This window comes from Moschus berezovskii, chromosome 17 (assembly GCF_049115385.1).
Source record: "Moschus berezovskii isolate FMDL1 chromosome 17, NW_MosBer_1.0, whole genome shotgun sequence".
Classification (NCBI taxonomy): Eukaryota; Metazoa; Chordata; class Mammalia; order Artiodactyla; family Moschidae; genus Moschus; species Moschus berezovskii.
In genome coordinates this window covers 61,725,890-61,747,755 of record NC_142476.1, presented here as the reverse complement: position 1 = coordinate 61,747,755, position 21,866 = coordinate 61,725,890, and the positions used below count along the sequence as shown (strand labels likewise).

General features: G+C 42.0%; 1 protein-coding gene and 1 pseudogene across 1 annotated transcript; one reads left to right on the top strand and one right to left on the bottom strand.

The window, feature by feature from the left end:
• The first annotated feature begins 323 nt into the window (after positions 1–323).
• On the top strand, positions 324–5,063 carry LOC129551620 (histone H3.3C-like). The gene is made up of 2 exons (XM_055419744.1): positions 324–626; positions 4,953–5,063. Exons 1-2 carry the CDS (start codon positions 324–326, stop codon positions 5,061–5,063), a joined length of 414 nt encoding a protein of 137 aa, XP_055275719.1.
• An 11,707-nt stretch (positions 5,064–16,770) lies between these two features.
• On the bottom strand, positions 16,771–21,642 carry LOC129551616 (hypoxanthine-guanine phosphoribosyltransferase pseudogene; annotated as a pseudogene).
• Positions 21,643–21,866: the final 224 nt, after the last annotated feature.

The window sequence follows — 21,866 nt, the reverse complement described above, 5'->3', positions numbered from 1 at the left end:
ATGGCATTCAGTGTTACCTTAGAAAATTTTATTATCAATAAAATAACTATTTTAAGAGGATGATATTTTAAGCCTAACCCACTATTTATGAATACATAGTCTTTCTAAAGTATTTCAGACTCTTCAAGAGTTTTGTTTTGTCTGATCTTTAAAAAACTGCCAGTCTATCAGGGTAAGGCTAGAGTATTGACTTAGGAAGAACACCCGGTGGAGCGGTTTGGTCGTTCGTTGGAGGGGGTTCCCGCTCGGCTCTCCGTTGGGCAGCAGACGCGGCGCCGCATTCGAAGAAGTGGCCGAAGACTTGGGCAGCGGTCTCAAAGACAATGGCCCGGACCAGGAGGCCAGCTTCTAAATCCACGGGCAGGAAAGTGCCCCGCAAACAGCTGGTCACTGAAGCGGCCGGGAAACGCGCGCCCTGTACCAGCCGGATGACAAAACCTCATCGATACAGGCCCGGGACCGTTGCCCTCCGAGAAATCCGTCCATACCAGAAATCCACCCATCTTCTGATTCGGAAGCTGCCTTTCCAGAGGTTGGTGAGGGAGATCGCCCAGGATTTCAAAACCGACCTGAAGTTCCAGAGTGCCGCCATCCGTACGCTGCAGGAGGCTAGCGAAGCGTACCTGGTGGGTTTGTCCAGACACTCATCTGTGCGTCCTCCGGCGGCGTTTCACCATCACGCCCCAAAGACATCCAGCCGCCTCGCTGGATCGGGGAGGGGGCAGGAGGGGAGCTTCAGTGAAGACGGTTTTCATGGGGTTTTGTAGTGGATTCTGTAAAATACTTTGGCTTTGTGACTTTTTTTGGTAGGAAATTGTTTATAATATGTTGCGTTTCTACTTAAGTCGTTCCTCACTCAGGGGGAAAGGGGCCGTTCACAGACCTCAGTTAATATGAGCACTGCTGCTCAGAAAAGACAAGTTGTTAATATGCAAAAGCGACGAGTGATGCATGTTTTTCTATAGGTTAACCACTTGTTGGGTAATTATTATGGTACTAGAATTGATAAACCTATACTGGGTCCTTTTGCAGTAAAAGTGGTTATGACTTGATCCAAGTGTTTTTAACAGTTGGGGCTGTTAAGTCTGACCATGCATCACTGTGATAGAATGTGGGCTTTTTCAAGGGATGAAGATACAAGCCTTAACCTCAGCGTATGATCAACCTAGATAGTATATTAAAAAGCAGAGACATTACTTTGCCAACAAAGGTCCGTCTAGTCAAGGCTATGGTTTTTCCCGTGGTCATGTATGGATGTGAGAGTTGGACTGTGAAGAAGGCTGATCACCGAAGAATCGATGCTTTTGAACTGTGGTGTTGGAGAAGACTCTTGAGAGTCCCTTGAACTGCAAGGAGATCCAACCAGTCCATTCTAAGGGAGATCGATCCTCGGTGTTCATTGGAAGGACTGATGCTAAAGCTGAAACTGCAATACTTTGGCCACCTCATGCGACGAGTTGACTCACTGGAAAAGACTCTGATGCTGGGAAAGGTTGGGGGCGGGAGGAGAAGGGGACGACCGAGAATGAGATGGCTGGATGGCATCACCGACTCTGTGGACATGAGTTTGAGTGACCTCCGGGAGTTGGTGATGGACAGGGAGGCCTGGCGTGCTGTGATTCATGGGGTCGCGGAGAGTTGGACATGACTGAGCGACTGAACTGAACTGAACTTGCAGTTTCCTTAAAAAAAAAAGTAAACCTGGCAGCTATAGAATACACTATGTGCATTTATAACAGCTATTTTGTATATTGTAGTGTGAACATTTTAAAATTAAGTGTTTCACATTGACATGTGGTGGCAGTCTTGTCATTAAGATGTGTGGGATTCAGAGTCCAGTTGGTTTTCTCCTAACTAGACTGCATCTGTTTTCCTACATAGTTAAAGTGCTTTGCACATTATACTTTGTATCAATCCTCATTGTCCCACATGTTAACCAACCCTCTAGGTGATAATGCAAACACTGATTGGAGGATTGATTTATAAGGGCCCTAGAATATAATACAAGCTATTCACACCAGCATCATCTGTTACTTATAGTTAGTGCAGCTTTCCTTTGTGTTGTGGTTGGTCTCATAACTAGGTTGAGTTTTTCTCTATCAAGAGGGAACAATGCTGAAGTTATTTTCCTTGTGGAGTTTGTATTATAATAATCCTTTGAGTAAATTTGCTGTGGGGGAGGGACACATAGCTTCAGTTTATGGAACCTCTGTCAGTTAAAATAGGGCTTCCCAGGTGGCACTGGTGGTAAAAGAATGTGCCTGCCAATACAGGAGCCGAAGAAAATGTGGGTTCGATCCCTGGGTTGGGAAGATCCCCTGGAGGAGGAAATAGCAACCCACTCTAGTATTCTTGCCTGGAGAACCCCATGTAGCCTTGCAGGGGTCATAAAAGAGTCAGACAGACACCACTGAAGCGACTTAGCCCACTCACTCACCAGTTAAATGGTGTCATCTGGCATAAGGTCCAGCGAAAATCATTTCATAGAGATGTCGTTCCAAGTGATTTTAAAATTTATCCTTCTACTGAAGTTTTTAGGTCAATTATGTATGTTGACTAATTTTACAAATGAACTTATTTACCAAAAAAAAACAAAAAACAAAAAACCCAACCCATCTTTTATACTTGTTAGTACACACTCAATATAATTCATATTTTAATTCCTTTAATACATTTACATTTAATTTTTTAAATACAGCTGTTGTACCACTGGTAAAAATTACTTTATAAGAATTTCTATTTAACCGTTCTCTCTGGGTCATATACTTTAGGCACATAGTTTGAAGAGAAGCTGGTACAAACTCCTAGTGAAATCCCAATCAATTTTAATTTTTTACAAGGAGTTGTAGGTGTTTTGAATTGTTGTTCCTTTGATCATGTAAAAAACTGAATGGGAAAATGCAGGTGCATTTATGCAAATTGCTATCCTTAATGAAAACATGAAATTTCATATGACCATTACTTTTACTTATTTATACACAAAACATGCCTAAATATTGTGATATGTATAAAACCATACAGAAGATAACATTAAAAATAAATAAACCATCTATAAGTGGACCAACAGCCTCTTATATCTAATCCTTTCACAGTATTTGCTGGGTTTTTAATTTAATTTTATGAAAATAAACAGATTTTTAAAAATGATACCATAAATTAATGTTTTGTTTTGCTGTAAAAACTACAATGATTTTATCATAGGAAAAATTAAGGAAACAGACTTTTAGTTCCAATTCTGAAAACATACTAATGTTCCCCAATAATATTTAATGTAATTGTTAGTACACATTTATAGCTGGAATGAATATAAGTTCTTTTTTTAGTCATTTGGCTCAATATTTCCTTAACATAGTAGATGTAGTAAGAAATTTTTAGTAGTATTTACATCGTTTTGGTTGTTGTTACAAGTACAATCACACAATCACTAACATTTTACGTATGTATTTATTTATTTATTTTGGGGTCTTCATTGCTTTGCATGGGCTTTGTTTTCAGCGAGCAGGGGCTACTCTTCATTGCAGTGTGCAGGCTTCTAATTGTGATGGCTTCTCTTGTTTTGAAGCACAGGCTCTAGAGGGTGCAGTCTCAATAGTTGTGGTGCAGGGGCTTAGCTGCGCTGAGGCATGTGGAATCTTCCCGGATTAGGATCGAACCCATGTCCCACGCATTGGCAAGTGAATTCTTATTCACTGCACCACCAGGGAAGTCCTACTTATAGATGTAATCATTTATTAAAATGTAAGCATTAACTGACAACATAAGATTATCTTATCAATAATTAGATATTGACACTATACTGAAACGGTTATAACACATTTTTGTAAATACTGATTTTTAAATTTTCTTTGTAAAATTTGAAGCTATGATAAAAAATAGTTTACCCAAATATAAAATAAAATGAAATTTAAAATGTAGAACAAAAGTTATTTGTTCTACAAATAGTTATAATAGTTACAATAGTTATTTGTCTTCTGATAGATAATTTTTAAGCAAGTTATGCCATCAATAATTAGGTTACTATTATAAAATGATAATGCTGTCTTTGATCACTCTTTTGTATTTGCTGATTGATATTACAAAATACAAACATACCTTTCTGAGGGATGACCTGGTTTTGGTTTTTTGCATGGTCAAATAGTTCATTTCCTATGTTAAAAATTTAAGGTGGCTTTTTGTATGATTTTATTTCATTGTGTTTTACTTTAAGGATAGAGAAGCTGTGAAGCTGCCTAGAAGTGTTGTCATTTAAGTGACGTTGAGCAACTGAAATGAGAAAAGGTCAAGACCTTACAAAGTGTAAAGCTGTCTTCAGATTGGACTCTGCTCTTCTTTTGCATTACTTTCTTCAGGCTCTTTCTCAGGGCTTGTGATTTAGTATGTGCTTGTGCTTGTGTGTGTGTGCTTAGTCAAGTCTGTCTCTTTGCGCCCCCATGAACCATAGCCCAGCAGGCCCCTCCATCCAGGGAATTTTTCAGGCAAGAATACTGGAGCGGGTTGCCATTTCCTACTCCAGGGGATCTTCCTGACCCAGGGATTGAACCTGCATCTCTTGCATTTCCTGCATTGGCAGGTGGATTCTTTACCAGTGTGCCACCTAGGAAGCCCTTGTGGCTAGTGGGCACTACTAAAGCAGCCTCATCCTGTTAACATTCCATTAGATTTCTTAAGTGAGTACTAGCTTAGATGAGGAGCCTAGTAGGCTGCAGTCCGTGGGGTCGCTATGGGTCGGACACGACTGAGCAACTTCACTTTCACACGTTGGAGAAGGAAATGGCAACCCACTCCATTGTTCTTGACTGGAGAATCCCAGGGACGGGGGAGCCTGGTGGGCTTCCGTCTATGGGGTCACACAGAGTCGGACACGACTGAAGTGACTTAGCAGCAGCAGCAGCAGCTTAGATGAAGTTCCTTTCTTGATTATTTTTTAAATCTATTTTCTTTCCACTCAACAGGTTGTTTTCCTTGAGTTCAAACAGCACAGTAATCTGGCAAAAATGTACTCCCAGAATAAGAAGAGCTTTCCATGGCTTGAAGGAAAAAGGAGCCAGCCACAACCCATGTAAGATGAAGAGCTCTGGGACACCCACCACTGGAGTGGCCCCGAGCCTATGGTGGAAGTGCTCACTCACATCCCTGAGTCTACTGTGAAGCAAGCACTGTCTCAAAACACAAAGAGAAAAGTGAAAAATAAACAGGAATCCCTGTCTCTCTGGTATTTATGTTCTAGTGGGAGTGGAGAGGAAGCAGATGGTTAATAAATAATGAAAGCAGATTACATTAGTGAGGAATAAGTGTGACAGGAAAGAATAAAGCAGGAAATTGAATTCGCTATTATTAGGAAATTGAAACATTAAAAAGTAAAGTCTGGGTTGAATCAGTAAAAACTTCACATTTAAAAATAGACATAGACTTCCCTGGTGGCTCAGTGGTAAGGAATCCGCCTGCCAATGCGGGAGACACGGGTTTGATCCCTGATCCGGCAAGGCCCCACATGCCACAGAGCAACTAAGCTCACGCGCCTCAACTGTTGAGCCTGTGCTCCACAACAAGAGAAGCCACCCCAGCGAGGAGCCCGGGCACCACAACTAGAGCGTAGCCCCCACTTGCCACAACTGGAAAAGAGCCCTCGCAGCAACAAAGACCCAGCACAGCCAAAAATAAATAAATAACTTTAAAAATAGACGAAAATCAGTGAGGTTACTGGGGCTCCCCTGGTAGCTCAGCTGGTAAAGAATCTGCCTGCAATGGAGGAAATCCTGGTTTGATTCCTGGGTGGGGAAGATTCCCCTGGAGAAGAAATAGGCTACCCACTCCAGTATTCTTGGGCTTCCCTGGTGGCTCAGATGGTAAAGAATCTGCCTGCAATGTGGGAGACCTAGGTTCGATCCCTGGGTTGGGAAGATCCCCTGGAGGAGGGCATGGCAACCCACTCTAGTATTGTTGCCTGGAGAATCCCCAAGGACAGAGGAGCCTGGCAGGCTATATAGTCCATGGGGTCACAAAGAGTCGGACATGACTGAGCAACTAAGCACAGCACAGCATAGGTGAGGTTACTAGCTATATGAATAGTTCTGGGAAAAGTGTCTAAACAGAGGAAGCACATGTGCAGTCTTGGACATCTCCTTAACCTCAGGAGTGATGGATGTGGTCATCTCATCTCCTGCCATTAACTTTGTCCTTGAGGTATCAGAGGAAACAAAACTCCAGTTCACTCCACTTGACAAACTCCAGTTATTCAATCCAGGGGCCCAACTACCTCCTACCTCAGCATGAGACCAAGTTTGTTTTATCCTAAGCAGCTAAAAAGATAGGTATAAGAAGGTTGTAGCTGATTTTTGGTTGAAGTGGAGAGAAAGAGATCAGAAGTAAGGTTTTAGGCATGTTAAGTTTGAGAAGTTTCTCAGACAGACACGAGGAGATGCTCAGATAGTATTTAGGATATCAGTTCAGTCGCTCAGTCGTGTCTAGCTCTTTGTGACCCTATGGACTCATAGCATGCCAGGCTTCCCTGTCCATCACCACTCCTGGAACTTGCTCATACTCATGTCCATCAAGTCGGTGATACCATCCAACCATCTCAGCCTCTGTCATCCCCTTCTCCTCCTGCCTTCATTTTTTACCAGCATCAGGGTCTTTTCCAGTGAGTCAGTTCTTCCCGTCAGGTGGCCAAAGGATTGGAGCTTCACGTCAGCATCAGTCCTTCCAATGAATAGTCAGGACTGGTTTCCTTTAGGATGGACTGGTTGGATTCCTTTGCAGTCCAAGGGACTCTCAAGAGTCTTCTCCAACACCACAGTTCAAAAGCATCAATTCTTTGGCGCTCAGCTTTCTTTATGGTCCAACTTTCACATCCATACATGACTACTGGAAAAACCATAGCCTTGATCAGACAGACCTTTATTGGCAAAGTAATATCTCTGCTTTTTAATACTGTGTCTAGGTTTGTCATAACTTTTCTTCCAAGGACCAAGTGTCTTTTAATTTCATGGCTGCAGTCAGCATCTGCAGTGATCCTGGAGCCCAAGAAAATAAAGTCCGTCACTGTTTCCATTGTTTCCCCATCTATTTACCATGAAGTGATGGGACCAGATGCCATGATCTTAGTTTTCTGAATGTTGAATTTTAAGCCAACTTTTTCACTCTCCTCTTTCACTTTCATCAAGAGGCTCTTTAGTTCTTCCTTTTCTGCCATAATGGTGGTGTCATCTGCATATCTGAGATAATTGATATTTCTCCCAGCAATCCTGATAGTTCAGTTGGTAAAGAATTCACCTGCAATGCAGTTTGATTCCTGGGTCAGGAAGATTCACTGGAGAAGGGATAGGCTACCCACTCTGGTATTCTTGGGCTTCCCTTGTAGCTCAGCTGATGATAAAGAATCTGCCTGCAATTGGGAAGAGCTGGGTCCAATCCCGGGATTGGGAAGATCCCCTGGAGAAGGGAAAAGATACCCACTCCAGTATCCTGGTCTGGAGAATTCTATACAGTCCATGGGATTGCAAAGAGTCAAACATGACTGAGCACTTTCACTTTCCCTTTCCTGGCAATCTTTATTCCAGCTTGTGCCTCATCCAGCCCAGCATTTTGCATGAGTGTACTCTGCATAGAAGTTTAATAAGCAGGGTAACAATATACAGCCTTGACATACTCCTTTTCCAATTTGGAACCAGTCCGTTGTTCCATGTCCTATTCTAACTGTTGCTTCTTGACCTGCATACTGATTTCTCAGGAGGCAGGTCAGGTAGTCTCCTATTCCCATTTCTTTAAGAATTTTCCAGTTTGTTTTGAGCCACACAGTCAAAGGCTTTAGCATAGTCAATGAAGAAGTAGATGGTTTTCTGGAATTCTCTTGCTTTTTCTATGATCTAACAGATATTGGCAATTTGATCTCTTGTTCCCCTGCCTTTTCTAAATCCAGCTTGAACATCTGGAAGTTCTCAGTTCATGTACTATTGAAGCTTATACAAAGATCAGTGTATCTATGCATTTACTTCTTACCTATAAACCTGTTTTATTTTAATTTTTAATTCAATGGTTTTGCATGATTATTCTTTTTATATTGCTGTCTAATGAAACTTCTACTTTATTTTGTTTGTCTAATGTGAGTGAATCAGTAATTGGCCAATTAAAAAGGTCAAATTGGCAGATGCATAGCTGACTGTTCCCTTGAGATCAATGCTCACAGATAGATGTAAACTACAGGAAAAAAAAATCCTCATTTGATATTTTAAGGATTATGGTAATATATATTTTCTATAAATATTTAAGGCAAAAGGAGATGAGAGCAGCAGAGGATGAGATGGTTAGATAGCATCAAAGGATATGAATTTGAGCAAACTCTAGTAGATAGTGAAAGACAGGGAAGCCTGGTGTGCTGCAGCCCATGGGGTTGCAAAGAGTTGGACACAACTTAGCAATAGAACAACAACAATAAATTTCCCCATGGAACAAATAAAATTGGTAACATTAAATATTCAGATAAATATATGTTGTATTTTCATATGTAATTCAGTCATATATGCATGTAAGTGGTATAGATTTTAGAAATGCAATCCCATATTCCAAATTTCAAAAATGTTGATCTTACTGAAAGAGATACTTACTGGCCAATTGGCTACCTGAATCAATCAGTACTTACTGTAGAAAAAGACATGTTTACAGCTTTTCAAGTCAAAGGTATCAAATATAGAGAATCAGACACTTAGAAAATTGTTTAGGTACTAAAGAATTAAAAGCCAAGGGGAGAATTTGTAGGTTTCGAACTTTACTCATGAGTTTTGGGGCTTCCCTGTTGCCTCAGATGGTAAGGAATCTGTCTGAATTGCAGGAGACCTGGGTTCGAACTCTGGGTAAGGAAGATTCCCCCTGGAGAAGGAAATGACTACCTACTCCAGTATTCTTGCCTGAAGAATTCCACGGATGGAAGAGCCTGGTGGGCTCCAGTCCATGGGGTCACAGAGAGCTGGACACGACTGAACGACTAATGGTCCGGGAGTTGGTGATGGACAGGGAGGCCTGGCGTGCTGTGATTCATGGGGTCACAGAGAGCTGGACATGACTGAGCGACTAGTGCTTCACTTCACTTCTCACCGTTCCACTTTGACAGGATACTGTCACCATTTCTACTCCTGCCTCATAAAGCCAGGCAAGTGCATGATGAATAACCCAGTTTTGATAGGCGGCGGGGAAAGACCCCGAACCCTCACTTATAGAAAAGCACACAGTTCTGGCCTTTCAGCTGGAACCACCATCTTGCAGTAATTCACCAAAATGACCAAAACAAAGGGGAAGAGAAGCACCTGTTACGTGTTCTCTGCATGCTCAGTTGCTCAGCTGTGTCTCTCTGTGGCCTCGTGGACTGAACCCACCGAGCTCCTCTGGGCTCCTCTGTCCATGGGATTTCCCAGCAAGAATACTGGAGTGGGTTGCCATCTTCTTCTCCAGGAGAATCTTCCCAATCCAGAGACGGAACCCACATCTCCTGCATTGGCAGGTGAATTCTTTACCACTGAGACACCTGGGAAACCCTAGGCCTTCAGAAAACATGGAATTGTTCCTTCGGCCACACACACACATGTGAGTCTACAAAAAACCTGATATTGCAGACATCAAGGGAATGGGCATTGTTCCAAAAGGAATGCCCCACAAATGTCACCACAGCAAATCTGGAAGTCTACAATGTTACCTGGAATGCTATTGCCATTGTAATAAACAAACAAGGGCAAGATTCTGGCCAAGAGAATTAATGTGTGATTGAGCATATTAAGCGCTCTAAAATCCTAGGTTGCTTCTTGAAACATGTGAAGGAAGATGATAATAAAGAGGAAGCCATGGGACTTCCCTGGTGATCCAGTGGCTAAGACTCCACGCTCCCTAGGCAGGGAGCCCAGGTTCAACACCTGCTTAGGGAACTAGATACTGCATGTTGCAACTAAGATCTGGCTCAATCAAATAATTAAATATTTAAAACAAAAAAAAGAAGGAAGGCAAAGAGAAAGATTGTTGGGTTCAGTTGAAGCACCAGCCTGTTCCACCCAGAGATACACATTTCATGAGAACCAATGGAAAGGAGCCTGAATTTCTCGAATCCATTCCCTGTGAATTCATGGCATAACAGGTGTGAGAAAAAATAAAAGACCTGGATGGTAAAAAAACACATATAAAAACAAACAAACGTGTACTTCTGCTCACCGCTACTACAGGAAGAGAAATAAGACATCCACTTCCTTTCTACCTTCTGAATCTCATGCGAGCTTATCTCGTTAATAGAACTTAAACAACCCATCCAGAAATCTGGAGGAAAGGAAATTGAGATATGTAATTCCCAGGCTTACAGTCCTCCAACCAGAAGGGAGAGCAGAGAAGGAATTTGGAACTGATGTTGTTGCCAAAATGCATTCTTTCCCGGAGTTCAACCCAACGGCTCATATTTTAACTTTTGAACAATGGCAAAATTGACAATAATAGCATGTATTGATCTAAGATAATACAACCCATTCCTCATTTAAGTGCAAATGTCCTGAAACTCTCTCAAGGTTGAGATCCACAGTTGAATCAATCACTGTATCCATCCCTGGGGAATGGTTATGTCTTGTTTTTCCTAATGAAAATACACTCTTCTATGATAATTAGAGATAAAATTATAAGGTAGAGGTGCACCAACACATCTTACATGTAATATTTAGGGAGAAAGAAAACAATGGCTAATATATGCTAATTAAAATGAAGAATTTGCTGCTGCTGCTGCTGCTAAGTCACTTCAGTCGTGTCTGACTCTTAGTGACCCCATGGACTGCAGCCCACCAGGCTTCTCTGTTCATGGGATTTTCCAGGCAAGAGTACTGGAGTGGGGTGCCATTGCCTTCTCTGAGGAATTTGCTCGCTATTTCTAAATGCTTAAAACTAGTAATGAGATGCTGGTGCTTTTAATTTCACTTTTCCACTGCATAGTCTGTCTCTTTCTTGCCCTCAAATCATTTTTGTTGTTTACGATTATTTACTTGGTGAAAATTTCTCAATAGCTCTACATTCACTAGATTCAGGAGTCTTCACTAGAAAAGGTCAGTCTTCATTCCAACCCCAAAGAAAGGCCATGCCAAAGAATGCTCAAACTACCGCACAACTGCACTCATCTCACACGCTAGTGAAGTCATGCCCAAAATTCTCCAAGCCAGGCTTCAGCAATATGTGAACCGTGAACTCCCAGATGTTCAAGCAGGTTTTAGAAAAGGCAGAGGCACCAGAGATCAAATTGCCAACATCCGCTGGGTCATGGAGAAAGCAAGAGAGTTCCAGAAAAACATCTATTTCTGCTTCATTGACTATGCCAAAACCTTTGACTGTGTGGATCACAATAAACTGTGGAACATTCTGAAAGAGATGGGAATCCCAGACCACCTGACCTGCCTCTTGAGAAACCTGTATGCAGGTCAGGAAGCAACAGTTAGAACTGGACATGGAACAACAGACTGGTTCCAAATAGGAAAAGGAGTACGTCAAGGCTGTATACTGTCACCTTGCTTATTTAACTTCTATGCAGAGTATATCATGAGGAACGCTGGGCTGGAAGAAGCACAAGCTGGAATCAAGATTGCTGGGAGAAATATCAATAATCTCAGATATGCAGATGACACTACCCTTATGGCAGAAAGTGAAGAGGAACTCAAAAGCCTCTTGATGAAAGTGAAAGAGGAGAGTGAAAAGGTTGGTTTGAAGCTCAACATTCAGAAAACAAAGATCATGGCATCTGGTCCCATCACTTCATGGGAAATAGATGGGAAAACAGTGGAAACAGTGTCAGACTTTATTTTTTTGGGCTCCAAAATCACTGCAGATGCTGATTGCAGCCATGAAATTAAAAGACGCTTACTCCTTGGAAGGAAAGTTATGACCAACCTAGGCAGCATATTAAAAAGCAGAGACATTACTTTGCCAACCAAGGTCCGTCTAGTCAAGGCAATGGTTTTTCCCGTGGTCATGTATGGATGTGAGAGTTGGACTGTGAAGAAAGCTGACCGCCGAAGAATTGATGCTTTTGAACTGTGGTGTTGGAGAAGACTCTTGAGAGTCCCTTGGACTGCAAGGAGATCCAACCAGTCCATTCTAAGGGAGATTGATCCTGGGTGTTCATTGGAAGGACTGATGCTGAAGCTGTTTTGGCCACCTCATGCGACGAGTTGACTCACTGGAAAAGACTCTGATGCTGGGAAAGGTTGGGGGCGGGAGGAGAAGGGGACGACCAAGGATGAGATGGTTGGATGGCATCACTGACTCTGTGGACATGAGTTTGAGTGAACTCCGGGAGTTGGTGATGGACAGGGAGGCGTGGCGTGCTGTGATTCATGGGGACGTGGAGAGTCGGACACGACTGAGCGACTGAACTGAACTGAACTGAACAATAAAGTACCCTTTGGAAATCTTCTGGATCCCAGACACACATCCCTTCATAATTGTTAGGTAGCAGGATCAATCACTCCAACCACCATAATAACCCACACAATTCAGTTCAGTTCAGTTCAGTTCAGTCGCTCAGTCGTGTCCGACTCTCCGCGACCCCATGAATCACAGCAAGCCAGGCCTCCCTGTCCATCACCAACTCCCGGAGTTCACTCAAACTCCTGTCCACAGAGTCGGCTGATTTCAGAGCCATGAAGCACAAACTATCTGGTATGTAGTCTCAATGCTCAAATCAATCTAAATCCTTCTGTATATATTCAGTTGAAATTTAAAGGTGATCAGTTCAGTTCAGTTCATTTCAGTAGCTCAGTTGTGACCGACTCTTTGCGACCCCGTGAATCACAGCAAGCCAGGCCTCCCTGTCCATCACCAACTCCTGGAGTTCACTCAAACTCATGTCCATCGAGTTGGTGATGCCATCCAGCCTAATTAATGCTCTAAATTTCATGTGAGACTTAGCTATGCTATTAATTCATTCACCTCTTAATTCTGGAACCAAAAGTATTAGATGGGGCTATAAAAATAGCTGTGTTCTGCTACTATAAAAATATAAAAGATCAGGACTTCCCTCGTGGTCCAGTGGCTAAGACTCCACACTCCCAAAGGAGGAGACCTGAGTTCAATCCCTGATCAGAGAGCTAGATCATGCTACATGTCACAACTAAAGATCCCACAAGCTGCAACTAAGATCGAAGATCCTGTGTCCACAACTAAGACCTGACCCAGCCAAATAAATAAGCACATGTTTTAAAAAATAAGTAGAAGATCACTTAAGGGAAATTGAAATGCTCTTTTTATCACATTGCTTGAAAGCTCTTTTTGACTGACAATTTAAATTCCCAAACTAGTAATTTCCCACTTACAGGCTATTCCATGTTGACAAAGTCAACCAGTCCACCATCAAGTCTTGTAGTGATTAATCTTTCATACTGTTTCTTTTATAACAGCTAGTTTACCTCCCTAACTGAGCCATGCCTTCAAAGAGCACATTATTCAGGCATGCATAATAATTTAAGGAGTTATTGGCTATTTTGTAATGTGGAAAACCAGTATATATTTTCCACTTAGGACCTTCCAAAACAATCTGCAGAACTAAAACAACTTCAAGCTGCCATTTTTGATGATCTAGTTCTTGGAAATGTTTTTGTTTCTCTATTTTATTTTATTCAAGTTGTGTAAAGAAGCCAAAAACCTCTAAGTATTTCAAGCAAGCAAAAGTTAACATAGAGAATTGGTACTTAAAAAACCATTAAGAAGTATTAGATGAATGAAATCTCCAGATTGCTTTTTGGGTTTTTTAGTTGTGATCGAAATAATCAGAAATTTACTGTTAAGACAAATGTTATAAAATGACTGGAAATCTTCAATGATCTGAGACTTCCAAGAATATTTGTGGAGTTAAGGGAGAATAGGGGCTTCCCAGGTGACACTGGTAAAGAATCCGCTTGCCAATACAGGAGATGCAGGAGACATGGGTTCAATCCTTGGGTCGGGAAGATCCCCCGGAGAAGAAAATGGCAACCCACTCTAGTATCTCGCCTGGACAATTCCAGAGACAGAGGAACCTGGTGGGCTACAGTCCGTGGAGTAGAAAAGAGTCAGACAGAACTGAGGACAGCACATACAAGGGAGAATAACTTGCAGGACCTGTAATGTGTGATTGCAGGACTCACACAGACGGGAAGGAAATAATTCCACTGAAATAAAAGGAAAAAGAAAAGATCTCAACATAGACGTCCACCTCAGGGTTTTGATGTAAAGAACATGGAAAATATGATAAAGATTGTTGCATTTTGATTCACATTTTTATGGATACTTTCTAAATGATACAATATGAAAAATAGTTAATCCTGAGAAAGTTACAGCAAGCATTATCTCTCTTCTCCCACAGCTTACAGTCTAAGGAGAAATACAGATGAGTAAGCAGAGTATCTAGGGACACTTTTCTAGATTTATGAATCGATCCTTCTCACCCCTGGCTCTGGAAGAGCCAAGAAGGCAGGGGCAAAAGGCCCTAAGGAAATAAACCACTTGTATACTGAAAATTTCAAAACATTGCTGAAAGAATTATATAAGACTCATTAATTGGAATGACATGCTATGTTCATACACTGGAAGACAACATTGTTGACATTTCCGTATTACCCAAAGTGATGTACAGATCCACTGCAACACCTAACAGAACTCCAAAGCCATTTTAAAAGAAATGGAAAAACAATTCTTAAAATACGTATGGAACCACAAAGGACCCCAAAGAGCCAAAACAATCTTGACAGCAAAGAACAAAGATGGACATTTCACATGTCCTGATTTCAAAATATTACAAAGTCTGTAGCAATTGAAACAGAATGATACTGGCATAGAAACAGGACCAGAATAAAGAGTCCCCAAATAAACTCACACATACGTGGCCAAGTGATAATCTCTGAGTATCCAAGATAACACAATGGGGAAAGGATAGTCTCTTCAACAGCAACAGTATGAAAAGGCATATATTTGCAATCCTTATACCTTAAGAAAAGACTTACACCCCAAATACATAAGAACTACTACAACTCACTTGAAAAAATATTTTTAATGAACAAGAGTTGGACATATATTACTCCAAAGAAAACATGCAAATAGCCAACAGACATTTGAAAAGTTGCTCAGCATCACTTAATCATCATGGAAACGCAAATCAAAACCCCAGTGAGATATCACCTCATACTTGCTAGGATGTGTATTATAAAGAAAAAAAAATTTAACATAGCAAAGTTGGCAAAGAAGTGGAGAATTAGAACTTTTGTCCGCTGTTGATGAGAATGTAAAATGGTGAAGCTGTTATGGAAAACAGTATGGAGGCTCCTCAAAACATGACAGAAGAAGTCCCACTTCCAGGAATATAACCAAATGAAATCGTTACAGCAGAGAGTTAATTGTTATTCCATGTTCATTGCAGCGTTTTAAACAATAGCCAAGAAGGGTCAATCTCGGGTGCAGTGGGAAGCCTGGAACTCACATGTTCCAGGACCAGTGGAGCTTGTCATTGCACTGAGAGAATGCAGCAGGCAGAGCTCCCAACCCTGGCCCAGCCTCAGAGCATACCCACCCTTGCCCTGGATGGGCAGGTATGTTTACGTAAATTATTAATATTTCCAAGCCGTTGTCTGGAGACTGGGACGCCTTTGCTGGCATACACTCTTCCCCAGAAGTCCTCCAGGGCTTATGTCTGCATAGCCTGAAAAGCCCTATAATTACCCTACCTGCAACACTCCTATTGCCACGGACAACAAGAGGAAAGATGAGATGGTAAACACAAAGAGCTGTGTATTCCTCTTCGAGAAACTATTCACACGTCTGTATTTACAGACAACATCCTCCCTGTGATTTCAGGCCCTTGGGTAACTCTAAGCTATTTGGAGAGGCCCCAGGGGTTACTCCTGTGCAAATGAGCAGCCCTAAGATTTATACCTCCCTCAAAACAATCGTTTTCTTTCTTCTAGGCCCTACAATTCATTAGTAAGGTGACCATATGTCCCAGTTTGCCCGGGACAACCCCTGTTTGCATCTACTGTCCTGGAGAAAGTAGAACAGCTCCAAAGTATCCTAGTTTGTTCCATAAATTGTAGACCATCCTATCCCTTAGCCATACCTGTGTTTCAAGTTAATTCTGTCCTCTAGTGGTTAGAGAGTCTCATTACACGTATCCCAGACGCAGATGGCCCTGGAGGAGAACCCTCTGGGGTGACATCTGTACAGGTAACATCTGACGTTGCCTGAAGGGCTGTGAGGGACGAGAGGGGAGAGGGGAGAGAGGAGAGGCTGCCTTGGAAAGTGGAACTGGTGTCTACACCCCAGGAAAGAGGTGAGTCCCTCAACTCCAGAGGGACTCTCATGATTATTAATAAACATCCACTGGGAAGGCAGACAGCAGGTTACAAAGGCAAAATAAGCCAGGTTCCCAGACCCCAAGAAACTTCTAATGGAGTTGAGAAGACATAGAAAAATAAACAACAGCACAAGATCAAGTGTGCCAGTCCCTTGCAGGTGTATATTTATTGAATCGTTTATTCACTCAACAAACATGAATTGAAATATCCCGAGCTCCATGCTAGAGATATATTTCATCTAGATTGGTATAAACTCCAGATAGAAGGTGCATCAGAGCTGTGGTGGGTTCACTGGGTCTCACTGCAAAATTGCCTTGCAAGGTTCTCATGAAATTAACTTTTTTCCTCAGTTTTACGGAACATTTTATTATTATTTTAATTTTATTGAAGTATATGCAATTTAAAATAGGACACAAATCAATGAAACAAAAACAGACTCACACCATAAAACAAACAGACTCACACCATAAAACAGACTCACACCATAGAACAGACTTGTGGTTGCCAAGGGAGAGGGAAATTGGGGAGGGAAGGATTGGAGTCTGGGATTAGCAGAGGCAAATTATTACATATAGGATGGATAAACAATAAAGTCCAGTTGTATAGCACAAGGAACTATATTCAATATCCTGAAACAAGCCATAATGGAACAGAGTATGAATATATATATGTATGTGTGTGTTAAGTCGCTTTAGTCGTGTCTGACTGTGACCCTATGAACTATAGCCCACCAGGCTCCTCTTGGCATGGGATTCTCCAGGCAAGAATACTGGAGTGGGTTGCCATTTCCTCCTCCTGGGGATCTTCCCAACCCTCTTATGTCTCCTGCGCTGGCAGGCGGGTTCTTTACCACTAGCACCACCCGAGAAACCCCCATATATGTATATATGACTCAGTATAACTGAGTCACTTTGCTCTATAGAAGAAATCAATAACTTCGCTTACTTTTGCATGGTGGTAAATAGCATTCAACCCAACGTACTGACCCAGGAATTGGAGAGGAATGAAAGGCTCATTGGTTTGCACTGGAAGAGGCAGCTCTGGAGCTGTGATGTGGGAGGAAGAAGAAGTGATACGGCTGGAATGGGGAGCTCATTTCCATCCTGGAAACCTAGCCCGTCAACACCGTAAGTGGAACTTCCCGTCTTACTGATCTCTGAATGTCCAAAGTGCCAGGTACTGAGTAATGATATTTCAGTAAACGAATAAATGCAAGAATATTCCCACAATTCCAAAATATTAACTAAAGAAACCTTATGACAACCGTGAAAACTGGGGGGCCTGAGGGAGGGCCTGGTCTAGCTGCTTAATCATTTTGAGGTCTTAATCAGGTGAATTTGCTTCTCCTAGAGAATGAGGACAAGACCGTCGTTTCTGTTCTGACTCTGAACTCCGGGCATGGGAAGCAGTCACCAGCTCTATGCCGACCTAGACAGATCAGAGGCCCTCTGGGATCCCAGCTTCAGTGAAAAGCTGAGCTACTCCAAGTGGTGTAGATGGAAATGACAATGAGTCTTTGTCCAGTTTAAAATGCTGATTAATGAACTCCCAGGGCTCCCCACGGGCTCCCCGGGGAGGTGATCTTTCTGGGGGAAGGGGTGACTCAGGTCATACATTTGCATAACTGGGTCTACTTGCTTTCTTGAGGGTTTGAGGGATTCTTGGTCAATTGCTGGGCCATATCTGGAAGACTCCCTGTATTCCACCTACTTCCTTTCCCTGCTGGTCACCTGTTCAGCCACTGACTTGATGGAGAAGACCGAGGTCACTCAGAATGACCTCGGGCACCTTCTGACCTTTCTCCTCTGTCCCCTCACCCTCAGCTCTCTTCTCTGCAGCCTGCCCCTGAGCCCTTGGTCTCTTTCTCTCCCTCCTCTTCGGGGGAGCACAGGCCACCAATCATTCCTCTCCCTCATCCTCAGCCCCTCCTCCCCACACACCTTCTCTGATCTGCACACTTCTCTTGACCTTGCTGTTCCTTCCAGTTACCTCCTCTTTCTTTTTAATTTCAAACTTACTTTTTTGAAAAGCATTGTCTGTATATTAGAGAAATTTGGAAAATACGAAAAGGTATCGGAAGGAAAAAGATTACCTATTATTCCACAACCATGAGACAACCACTTTTAAATTAACTGTCCTGTTGATGCCTAAATTCCTTTGTGTGTACAACATATATCTTCATAAACTTGGTGGCATGTTGCATTCATTATATTATAAAATAATTTCCCATTTAATGTATCTTGGACATTTTGTCCTATGATATTGTTAAAATATATATTTTATGATTGCTATCTCAAAATGACTGTATTTAACCAATTTTTATTAGATATTTAATGTTTTTTCATTTAAAGAGAAAGTTGTTATTTTAAGAATTTTTATACTGAAGAGTTCAAAAGAGGTGAAAGTAAGTGTTACTCATTTAGTCGTGTTAAACTCTTTGCGACCTCATGGACTGTATCCTGCCAGGCTCCTCTGTGCATGGGATTCCAGGCAAGAATACTAGAGTGGGTTGCCATTTCCTACTCCAGGGGATCTTCCTGACCCAGGGGTCAAGCCCAGACTCCTGCACTGCAGGCAGATTCTTCACTGTCTGAGCCACCAGGGAAGCCCATCAAAAAGTGGTAGGTTTTTAAAAATTTATTGATCTGTATTTAAAAGGAACTTTTGACAAAGACTCACTGGAAATAATATGAACAAGCAGGAGAATAGTTATTACTACTGAAACTTATAAAAGTAGTTCCAGGACATACTATTTATCCAATATAGTATCACCTCTAAATACTGTCACTGATATAAAACACTGGTTCTCACTTTTCTAAACACATAGTGGTTTAATTAATAATGTTCAATCACTTCTATTCTTTATTCAGTATATAAAAATTAAAATATCAGTTAAAAATGAACATATCCTGCTCTTTAAATGTTTCTCACAGATATAATTTCAATATTTTTATTCAATAGTGGTGTGGTTTAAGAGATTTTTCATTCATGAGTCCAACAACAATCCACCTCAAAGGGAACTGACAGTCTATAGGCTCACAGTGCAAATAAAAGAGTTCAGGAATGCAGCAACAGACATTTCTAAAATACAAAACAGATAAAATTCTTCGAAGATACATGCAATAATCTCTGCTAAGCAGCTGGCCACAGAACTAGAAGATTTTGTAATTTTACTGGTGATTTCCATGGGACTCCAGATGTTATCAAACTCAGCCTGAACTCTAGCTTCGGGTTTGTATTTTGCTTTTCCAGTTTCACTAATGACACAAACATGATTCAAATCCCTGAAGTATTCATTATAGTCAAGGGCATACCCTATTACAAACTTGTCTGGGATTTCAAATCCAACAAAGTCTGGTCTATAGCCAATGCTTTGAGGGGTCCTTTTCACCAGCAAACTGGCAACCTTGACCATCTTTGGATTATGCTGCTTGACCAAGGATAGCAAGGTTTGCATCTTTGCCCATGTCATTTTATCTTCAACAATCAAGACGTTCTTTCCAGCCAAAGTTAGAGATCATCTCCACCGATGACTTTGATGGGCCTGTTGACTGGTCATTACAGTAGTTCTTTAATTCTACAGTCATAGGAATGAACCTGTTACTATTTCTGTTCAACGCTTTAATGTAGTCCAGCAGGTATGCAAAAAACGTGTAGCCTGCCTTGAGCACACAGAGGGCCTCGGCGTGGTGGCCTGCCATATCCTCCATCACATCTTGAGCCAGCTTTTCCGTCCTGTCCAGAATGCTGAATGAGTCCATGAGGAATAAACACCTTTTCCAAATTCTCAGCATAACGGTTGCTGCTGCTGCTGCTGCTACTAAGTCACTTCAGTCGTGTCCGACTCTGTGTGATCCCATAGACGGAAGCATAACGGTTAGGTACACAAAATAGATCCAGGTCACAACTTGGTTCCTCATCACCCATCATGACTCAGGGGCTGCGGCGCACCATAATGGACTTGGCTGGTACGCAGGTCGAGGGCAGCCTGGAAAGGAGGCGGCGGGGCAGCGAGGGGGAAGCCAGAGGGCCCACTCGGCGCTCTTCCTAGTGTCTGCTGTTTCCTGCTGTCTTAACTGTGGCCATTGTTTATTATTTATGGGAATAAATTCCTAGAAATATAACTATGGGCATACGTCAACATTTTTCAAGTATTTGTTATTTTATCAGATTACGAGCCAAAATATTTGCATAAATGTGTATTCTCCCAACAACTCTGTATTTGGCTTTTCTGAGCACCCCCTGGGGATATTCCTTCCCTCAATGGAGTATTGCTATTTTAGAAAGCAATTGCTTTCCCTGTGCTATACAGTAAAAGAATATGGAAAATTACGTATATATATGTATGAATAACTGAGTCACTCTGGTAGACAGCAGTAATTAACACAATATTGTAAATCAACTATAATTTTTTTTAAAGTTGCTAATCTAGCAATGTTCTCAGTCTCCAGGTCTTCCATGTTTTCACCACCTATTTATTTTTTAACCTCTTGCAATATGACTTCTTGTCTTAGAGCTTTTCTAATCCAAAAGTTTTTTTCCAGCTTGATTCTTCTTGTTCCTTTGATTTATTTTCTTAATCTCTTGAGGCTCTGTGTACCATGCAGCCTGGAGCCCCGAAGTTAAACCTTCTGTTATGGGGCTCCTCACTGGCAACCTCTCTCAGTGAGCTTGAGAACCCGGACTTTGGGGGCAAATTTTAATACACCCCACATCCAGATGGATGGATGGATCATAAACCTGTGTCCTCTCCTTAGTCTCTGGCTCTTCCTACACCTTCAGCTTTCCTGCTCAGACTACAGACACCTGTCTCCCTCTACCACCACCACCAATAGTCTCCTTCTCTGCTCCAGTTGGGGGTGACATCTCTAGGGATGGATCCCAGCTCACCTCTCTACCCAGAGACTCAATCCTGAGACCTGGACAATTTCTATGTCTGCTGAATGTCTTCTTCTGGATGTCTGTCCACTTCAACTCCTATTGACTACTTTGATATCAAGTTCAAAGTCTCCCTCTTTCTCTGAGATCCTCTTCCTTATTTCTTCTACTTTTGCGTGTGGCTAGAGGGACCGTGACACACGTGACTCCTCTTCCCCTCCTGCCGTCTATCTGCCAAATCCCATAGGAGAACATCTTCCTGCTGGGCTTCTCCATCTGCAGCCCTCTTGCCAGTCTTATGGCCACTGCTTTAGCTCAGGCTGTCATCCTCTCTTCTCTTTGGACAATTTCATTAACTTCTTCGCTGCCAATACCTCTTCCTGCTCCAATTCAGCCCATACTCTCAGTGGTTACCAGAGGCTCTTACCTGAGCCATCTCCTTGAAGCATTTCTGATCATCTAAATTATCTGCTTAAGATTTGTCACTAGTCAGTAGTTCCTCACTGACCACAGAATACCCACCTCGACCTCTTCAGCCTGTCTTATAAAAACACTTTCAGTTTCAGCTCTGGTCTTTACTCTTAGCCTAAACTCCCACCCCATCCAGCAAAGCTCAGTCTGATACGGTCACTCACATGTTACAGGAACGTGCCTTACTCT